The sequence below is a fragment of the Atheta coriaria genome, unplaced genomic scaffold, assembly GCF_025399875.1.
Source record: "Atheta coriaria isolate IRGN ID8LTWV9N9 unplaced genomic scaffold, Caltech_Dcor_3.1 hic_scaffold_1_pilon, whole genome shotgun sequence".
NCBI classification, from domain to species: Eukaryota; Metazoa; Arthropoda; class Insecta; order Coleoptera; family Staphylinidae; genus Dalotia; species Dalotia coriaria.
Genome location: NW_027045443.1, coordinates 5,624,529 through 5,633,155, shown reverse-complemented (window position 1 = coordinate 5,633,155; position 8,627 = coordinate 5,624,529). Strand labels below are relative to the sequence as shown.

At 38.7% G+C, this 8,627-nt stretch overlaps 3 protein-coding genes across 5 annotated transcripts; 1 reads left to right on the top strand and 2 right to left on the bottom strand.

Moving 5' to 3' along the window:
• Positions 1-52: 52 nt before the first annotated feature.
• LOC135794828 (uncharacterized) lies at positions 53-2,135 on the bottom strand. Its single transcript, XM_065306272.1, has 2 exons — positions 1,994-2,135; positions 53-1,914 (listed from the first exon to the last, which is right to left on the bottom strand). Exon 2 carries the CDS (start codon positions 1,893-1,895, stop codon positions 243-245), a length of 1,653 nt encoding a protein of 550 aa, XP_065162344.1. The 5' UTR covers positions 1,896-1,914; positions 1,994-2,135; the 3' UTR covers positions 53-242.
• A 270-nt stretch (positions 2,136-2,405) lies between these two features.
• On the top strand, positions 2,406-5,278 carry LOC135794303 (protein split ends-like). Of its 2 annotated transcripts, none has more exons than XM_065305541.1 (6): positions 2,406-3,238; positions 3,308-3,398; positions 3,510-4,063; positions 4,135-4,335; positions 4,391-4,552; positions 4,672-5,278. In XM_065305541.1, exons 1-6 carry the CDS (start codon positions 3,116-3,118, stop codon positions 4,798-4,800), a joined length of 1,260 nt encoding a protein of 419 aa, XP_065161613.1. In that variant the 5' UTR covers positions 2,406-3,115; the 3' UTR covers positions 4,801-5,278. The 2 variants fall into 2 exon arrangements, with proteins under 2 accessions (XP_065161613.1, XP_065161604.1); XM_065305532.1 differs by having other exon boundaries at positions 3,308-3,452.
• Positions 5,218-8,474, bottom strand: LOC135794292 (uncharacterized). Of its 2 annotated transcripts, none has more exons than XM_065305512.1 (12): positions 8,280-8,474; positions 8,046-8,217; positions 7,813-7,990; positions 7,403-7,755; positions 7,126-7,339; positions 6,543-7,064; positions 6,335-6,487; positions 6,208-6,270; positions 6,011-6,149; positions 5,758-5,935; positions 5,609-5,690; positions 5,218-5,551 (listed from the first exon to the last, which is right to left on the bottom strand). In XM_065305512.1, the coding sequence occupies exons 1-12, from the start codon at positions 8,343-8,345 to the stop codon at positions 5,338-5,340; spliced, it is 2,334 nt and encodes a 777-aa protein (XP_065161584.1). In that variant the 5' UTR covers positions 8,346-8,474; the 3' UTR covers positions 5,218-5,337. The 2 variants fall into 2 exon arrangements, with proteins under 2 accessions (XP_065161584.1, XP_065161592.1); XM_065305520.1 differs by having other exon boundaries at positions 5,758-5,932.
• Between the last annotated feature and the right edge of the window lie 153 nt (positions 8,475-8,627).

Below are 8,627 nucleotides of genomic sequence, written 5' to 3'. Positions count from 1 at the left end.
TCATAGGATATGCACAGATAATGTACCATGCATAAACATGTTAAATGATATGTTTTGTTCTTATATAGATATATTTTAAAAATCGAGGTCGGACGGGTTGTATATAGTAACATCATAAACTCAAGTAATTTAAATCTATCAAAACAAACTCTTATAGATCTTTCCTTAAAGGAGATAGTATCAAATAATGCAAAAAAACACTCAACTTCATTATTATGCTCTGCATTTAATAATAGTCGGATTTAAATTTTGTACTTCCTACTTGGCACCGTCTTCTTCTTCTTCGCTTCAACTTCAGATTCTTCATCGTTTGTAGAACTATACTTATCACTAATGTGATCATGAATTTTAGAAAAATTAAAAGTCAGTCTCTTCATAAAACTCATTAAACGTTTGCTGGGAACTTTTTCATTAGCCCCTTTGTTCAAATGTGATCTATCAGTAATTTCTGTTGTATTCAGCTGGGTATCTACTTTTTGGTATTCCAAAGCATCAACATCTTCTGTTAAATTGTTGGGTACAATTTTATTAGGACCACATGCATTTTCCACGGGTTTTTGTACTTCTGTTTGTGGACATGACACATCATTTTCATTCCATACGTTTGGCTTCTTTCTTGAATTGCGCATTTTGCCCCCCTTTTTGTCTCTTTTAACTTTGGTCTGAACTGGTTGCTTAGAAGCATTCAGGTGGATATCTGGTTTTTGGTATTCCTGATCATTAACATCTTCTGATACTTTGTTGGGCACAATTTGGTTAGAAGCATTCAGGTGGATATCTGACTTTTGGTATTCCAGATCATTAACATCTTCTGATACTTTGTTGGGCACAATTTGGTTAGAAGCATTCAGGTGGATATCTGATTTTTGGTATTCCAGAGCATCAACATCTTCTGATAAATTGTTGGGTACAATTTTATTAGGACCACATCCATCTTCCGCGGGTTTTTGTAGTTCGGTTTGTGGACATGGCACATCACTTTCATCCCATACGTTTGACTTCTTTCTTGAATTACGCATTTTGCGCCCCTTTTTGTCTCTTTTAGCATTGGTCTGAACTTGTTGATTAGAAGCATTCAGGTGGGCATCTGGCTTTTGGTATTCCAGATCATTAACATCTGATAAATTGTTGGACACCATTTTGTTAGGACCACATCCATCTTCCGCGGGTTTTTGCAGTTCGGTTTGTGGACATAGCACATCACTTTCATCCCATACGTTTGACTCCTTTCTTGAATTACGCATTTTGCGCCCCTTTTTGCCCCTTTTAGCTTTGGTCTGAACTTGTTGGTTAGAAGCTTTCAGGTGGATATCTGGTTTTTGGTACTCCTGATCATTAACATCTTCTGATACTTTGTTGGGCACCATTTGGTTAGAAGCATTCAGGTGAATATCTGCTTTTTGGTATTCCAGATCATTAACATCTTCTGATAAATTGTTGGGCATCATTTGGTTGGAAGAATTCAGGTGGATATCTGATTTTTGGTATTCCAGAGCATCAACATCTTCTGATAAATTGTTGGGTACAATTTTATTAGGACCACATACATCTTGCACAGGTTTTTGTAGTTCTGTTTGTGGATATGGCACATCATTTTCATCACATATATTTGACTTCTTTCTTGAATTACGCAATTTGCGCCCCTTTTCACTCATTTTACTCTCTGTTACTTTGGCCTGAACTTGTTCTTTTTTCCAATCACTTGGTATTGCTTGTCCTGTCAGAACTTCGTAGCCTTCGGGATACGGTGTGCCAAAAACTTTAATACACATTTCTTTGTCCAACATCAAACCCTTTAAGATGTGTATTTTTATTATTGCGGGACTATCATAATACGCTTGAGTAAATGTACAGCCTCTACGTGCAATCGCGTCGTAGTCGATTTTTGGACCCATACTGGCAAATGTGTTCGAACTAGTGGAAATACGTTAACTTTACACAGAAAGCACTTCGCAAAACATCAAAATAATTATGAATAATATGTGTTACTTACCAAATCCGTGTAATAAGACGTCCACTCCTAAAACTATGACTTAAATTCAGGAACGCTCAACGTTCACGCTCACACACAAAACAAATCTTAACCAAACCAAAAATTATCAAATGGTGCACATTGCAAATCGTGATAGATGTCATACTCGTGGCAGGAATTACATTAAATTCTCGGCCGCAATTTGTACAAGCAAATGGTTATGCACGATAAGTGTTTCAAATTTAAAACGAATACATTTAAAAAACATTTTTGCTGGAAAATGGAAAATGGAAATGGAAAAGACGACTTCGTTTTAAAAATGTTTTTAAACTCCTATATAATAACATATAAACCCGAAAGTAACAAGGAAGTTTTAAGAAATTTTATTTCATTTATGGTAATAAATTAATCTTCCTTATCATTTTAGTTTTATGCAAAAACGGGCAAACCAATCAGAATTTAAACTACGAAAAGAGATATTTACAAAATATTAAGGCTTTTGGGAGACTGGATCTTTCCCCTTTTGGTATAAATGGGAAAGCTACACAAAAAGCCACAGAATATTGAAAATAAAGCGGCTGTTAAAGAACGATTGACAGAACCAATTTAACATGGAACGTAACAAACTATATACTCTGCTACTTTTGGTGCAGTCAAAATAAAACACAAAATGCAGTTTTTTTTATGCTGGTATACATAGAACCGCGGGCTTTAAATTTTTTTGCACTTTAAGCTTTCACTATTTTCATCACTTTAAAATTAACAAACATTGGGAGCTACTCTCTTGAATCATAGGAATCCATTTTTACCAATAATAATTCAAATCACTCAAATGGCTCAAAGCTCCAATTCGCCGGATAAATCAAGCCAAGAGAGAGACTTACGAGTGTGTCCTTCCACTATACGCACGATAATCAAGCAGCCTTGAATGTCCTTGAGAGAGGTTTCAAAGTTGGCGTTGAAAATTTGAAACAAAAGAGAATTGCATCAATGATAAAACAAAATTGCTGTAACCAAGCGACGACAATGTTTTACCCTGCGTGAAAGAAAGTCAATTTGCCCTGAGATATCAGAACGCATATTTAATCGCGCTCGACCGTATTTGATTGTAACACTAAAATATTCTAACTGCCGTGCACCACGATGGAGACGTCCATGTCAACCACAGCCGAAGACGTGAACCCACCACTTTCGTCTGAATCAACTCAAATTGAATTGCCCCAACGATTGGATCAGATACCCTTGCCGCCGGGACAAAGACCAACGGTAAATACACTTTCTGCTATCTATTTTTTATTTCACTTCATACCCACCCTAATATTCATTTCATTATAGGAGCTGCACCAGACGTCCAGCATGCGAGTAAGACGGCACATTCGTCAACAGCCCTATCATTTGCAGAGACACTTGGAGCAGCCTGGATCAGGTAGAGGTCGCCACATTGATATTTTACAGCAGGAGCTTCGCTCCTTAAGTATAGGTATCAGTATTATATGCTATAGAAGTTTTTGTAAGTAAATTATTTGCCCATCCTTAGCTTCCACACCCATTCAATCCCAAACTTATGGAATACGTTCCGCTGTTACAACAACCTGGACAAACCGTTATTACTTGCCTCGACAGCAGTTGCGTGGATTACAGCCGCCTATCTTTAGAAACACTGTACCGCACCAATTGAACGGTTATTCAAATCCTCCTCCTGCTCACCGCGCTTCTTCCCAAAGCCAAACCACCTTAGCGGCACAGTTATGGGGCGCTCCTTTAATTTCCAATGCTCCCTACGCAAACTCTCCCGGTGCTGGTAATACGGGTGCTTCGCCCGATAGACATTTGGGTATCCACCCCTCTTTGGCACCACACCTTCAATATCCATTGCTTAATTACCCACCTGATAGACTAATGTCTGCTAGCATGCTTGAAGGAACAAACAACGTTAACTTTTATTGGCAATGTCGTACTGCTATTCAGAATGGTGAGCATTCGCGACAAATTGCTGGCCAGCCAGAGGTCCAATTGGCAATTGGATCTACGTCTGAATCTTCCGCTAGTCATGTGCCACGACTGGCCGATAATCTACTTATGTCAATGAAGGTATACGATACACTAACATTTCAGAAGAGTGATTTAGGGCAAATTATACGTTCGTATATGTTCATTTCCAGGAACATCCTATGATGTGGCAAGGTCACCTTACTATGAAGAATGAACCAGCCGAAGTGCAGATTTATTTTGTATCAGGTAATGAAGAGGTGGCAAAGCGAAGTTTATTAAAAAATGAAGATGGTAGCACAACTCCACTCAAGATAATTAACCGAATGCGACTTGATGCGGTGCAGAGCGAAGGATTGCACGATAAGATGCAGGTTGGTTCATTAAAATCCAAGTCAAGCGTTTACAAAACGTGTTGGCCCCTTACAGATTGCCAGCGATCACTGTGTGCTTGTCGCGTTGCCGTACGGTAGCGACTACCTAGACGTGTTGAGACAAGCTTCTACGCTGACTAACAGCTTCGTAAATTATTTCAAGGAAAAGCATGCGGCCGGAATTCTGAAGGTACCGGCACCTGGTACTACCCAACCGGTAGGTGTATCTATAAATACGCAGTGACGTAGGGCAATAGTACAACTGCTTCATAAGAACAAAGTTACAAAACAGGCAGGAACCATTTGGGTGTTTTATAAATTTTAATATATTTCCAGCCTGCATACTTTGTGCATTTTTTACCATCGTGCGATTTTGTCAATGAAAACCTCACACGCATTGCGCCCAACTTACTAAGACGGCTTACGGACATCCCATACCTGCTGGTTGTGATTGTAACTGTGTAAAACAGCGTTTCTGACTCCAAGCCATCATTCAAGTTATTTGTGTACTCCGAATGGACTGCTCCGTTTAAGAAGTATATACGGTCCAAACCTTGGATTTCAAACCTTAATTCCAGACTATTGAAAATGATAAGTTAAACGATCGGTGAATGATGGGAAATTGCTAATTGTACTGATTTTTTTTACGGCGTTCTGTTAACAAAAAGGGTTAAACGTAACATATAATTACCATTTGTCTACGTTGCCCTGAAAAACGGTACCTGAAACTACCTCCCACCTGCGTAATAGTTAGAGGGAAAGGATGAGACCTGGAAATCATATGCTGAGTTAAGTGAAATGTGCACAAGACCGGATATAACAACGCTGGGGTCTAGAATTTTTAACGTACCGTAAGATAGAATTGTAAGAGAAAACAATCACTGGCCAAAATAAATAAATTTATTACATTATTACATGTTGCAAGCGTTTTCTAATCTTGAGACAAACATTTAAACGGTTATTTCATCCACTACAAATTTGTCTATGAGTAAGAGTATTTTTTCATGGTGTTGCTGGTGGTGGTTCACTCAGTCCATCTACAGATTTATCTTTGGACTCCGGTGTAGGACCGTCCGGTGATTTTTCATCTGCAGGTGTAACCGTCGCTGCCCCTGGAAGCTCCATGAGTTCTTCCGGAGGAATGGGAAACTTGGGCTTGGGATAGCCACCATGTTCTTTAGGTTTAACCTCTGGCTTTAATTTGGGCGCTTGAGGGCTAAGTAGAACCAAAATATATACAAATGTATTATATAAAATTATATTATTTACTCACGGTTTATTTAATTGAGGCATAGATCCCTGGGACAGGCCAGATAGTTTTCTTTCTGCGGCAAAGTCATTTGCCAGTAACCTCTCTGTAAAGTTAAATATATGGGATGAATTTGGATTTGAATATAATGTTTTTAGATTAGGTGTTGTTACTTTTAGAATCAGGTGTTGTTCGTCTGGACACATCCTCGGCCATTGCTCTGAACATTTTAGTCTGGGCAAGCTTGGACCCACGTTTTGTTTGATCCATCTTGGATGAGTCCTTCGTTCCAGAGTTGGCTACTATTGATCCTCTTTCAGATTTAGATAAACGTTGACTACTACCAATCTTCTTATAAAGAAATTATATCAAATTATATTGTAGCTTAGCAAAACTCTGTCAAGTCAGACAACTCTAATAAGTTACCTTGTCACCACCTCCTGATAATACAGGTTGGGCTTCAGGACCCCATTGCATAAGAAAATGACCGAGCCTGGTCACCCGTTGATGAGGAGTAGTTACCGTATGACTGCCACCGCAATATCGGTTACAAATGTGATCATCGCTTTAAATAAAATTAGTGTACATTAATGAATTGTGATTTATATGTCACTATATCTTACGTTCTTTTTTGAACCCGACCGCGCATAGCCGCTTCAAAGCTGTGCATGTTCTTTCCAGGTACGCTAAAACATGAATTTAATGTGTTTAAGAAACTGTTTAAATTCCGATATTTTCTAATAAACAAACGATTTCTGTTGTTTTCGCAATGCATCCAACTCATAGGCTAAGTATGGCGCCATCGAGCGGTGCGGGGGAACCATAGCCGCCAACGGTCTCATTGATAAATCGAATTCCTTTTGCATGACGACTTCCTTATCGCACGATATGCAATTAACATCTCTGCAATAATAATCGTACGCATAAATTATACAATGGTATTAATTTAGATTCAAACCTTAAGAGCTTGTTCTTCGTTCCGGCCGCTTCTTGCTCTCGTTTCAACGCCGCTAAGCTCTTCATCTTATCCTGTAACAAGCGTAATTTGTTGTTAATAAACTCGCGCAACGGTCCCAGGTCCATCTTGTCGAGTTTGTTTCCAATCTCGCTTTGGATATCATCCAGCGCTTGCTGCCACAACAACTCTTGTTGCGAGAGTCTTTCCAATGCTTCGCCGATTCCCTTTGAGAGTTCCTCGCAAGCGTTGTCAAATTGATCATGGCTAACTTTACGTAGCACTGCACATGCATCCGCTTTGTCTGCTAACGCTTCCTCTAGTTCTTCGCGGTCAGCCTTTACGGATTTCAACACTTCCATTTGTTCTACAACAAACTCGAGCAACCTTGTGTTGCCATCTTTATCGTCAAGTAGCTTGCATGAGGTTTCATTAATGTCAGCGAAGTCTGCTTCAAGCTGCACAAGCTTTTGATAAACGGCTGAACAGCAGGTATTTGATTCAATTCCCTCAGGTGCGGAAGCACTATATTATAATATATGGTTAAAAGGAAATGGATTAAATAATATTAGTGGTTCATATTCACCCAAGTTCAATTTTGTTCAGCAACTCGTTGAAATCTTTCTCGATATCAGTGAATTGATTATGTAGTCGTGTAATTTCTTCGTTCACAGCTAAGTCCAAGCGATCCACGTGGTCAGCCACTTCTTTCAGTCTTTCCTCGGACATGCCTATGTCGAAATCATTAAAGTTTAGCTCTAGTTCTTCGGTCTCAGCCTCTCCAAAGCCTCCACTAATAGCTGAAAATGTTCCCATTTTAAATAAATGATTTATAGCAATTTATAATATGGTTTAAATTATACTTTCGACGCTTCGACGCTTCCTCATTTTCAGACGAGCCTGAATATCTTCCACGTCTCGAGCGAGTTGCCTCAATATACTATCTGGCTCTGCCTCCATCGAAAAGTCGCTCCTTGAACCTCTTTTCCATGCAGACATCTGTGCGTCAGCCTTGTCAGTCATCTCGCCGCCGTCGTGTCCAGTAGTCATGCATAATACAGGTTTGGTGCTCATGGCAAGAGCTCCTGGCGACTTAATCAAATCCTCAACAATGGACGCTATCTTGACCATGCCTTCTTCTGCGGCTTCAATGCGTTTTTGTAGCGCTAACATGTGAAATACATCAATAACAGTCGAAGACTTCTCCTCAAAGTTTCTGTAAATGAATAAGCGTCAATATAATTGTATAAATTATACATAATGTGGTATATACTTGACTGCATCGATAATTCCCAAATTGCCGGGTAAGTCTCGAAGCTCAATGATTTGATTTCTTAGATCGTTTACTTCTTCTTCCAGGTAGTCCATCTTTTCCTTGGCTACAGAAGACGTTCCTTGATAGGCAGTGTCTGGCTGTAGCACATAAATTTCTTGATCCTTTCCTTGTGCACCTGTTACATGGTTACATGAAGATATTTCTTAGGATGTATAACAGCATATGCTTACTTTTATCAACAGTCTCTTTGATGGTATATGAAGGTTTTCCCGGAGTGGCTTTTAATTGCTCTTGCAATTTAACAGCTTCGGCACCGTGTATTTCTACCGCGACGCTTTGTGCATGAGATTTTTGTATTAATGCATGAAGTAATGCTTGCAATAAATGAAAATTCACGGCGCCCTGAGTGTGGAAATATGTATACATGAAATTGTTATAAAATTTATTAGATATGTTTGGGGTACCTCTGTTGGAGAAATAGCCAGATCCACCATACGGATCAATGGTAATTGAACGAATGTGTTCGCCATTATTTAAAACAGGTATCGTTAATGTACACCAATTCACTACCAGCTTTTCAAACAAAAACGGAATTATATTCGTGTAGAAAATTGTAAAATTAAAACCGTATAAAGCGGTTTGACGTTAATGCATTAAAATAAAAATGATATATCTAGATTATGATTTTGATCAACAATTAATGTTGTCACTTATACGTCATGCATGGACTTTTCTTATTGATAATAATAACTTTTGTTTGTAAAGATTTTTTGTACTTGTTCCGGAAAATAATTTAATCTATTAGCATTTTT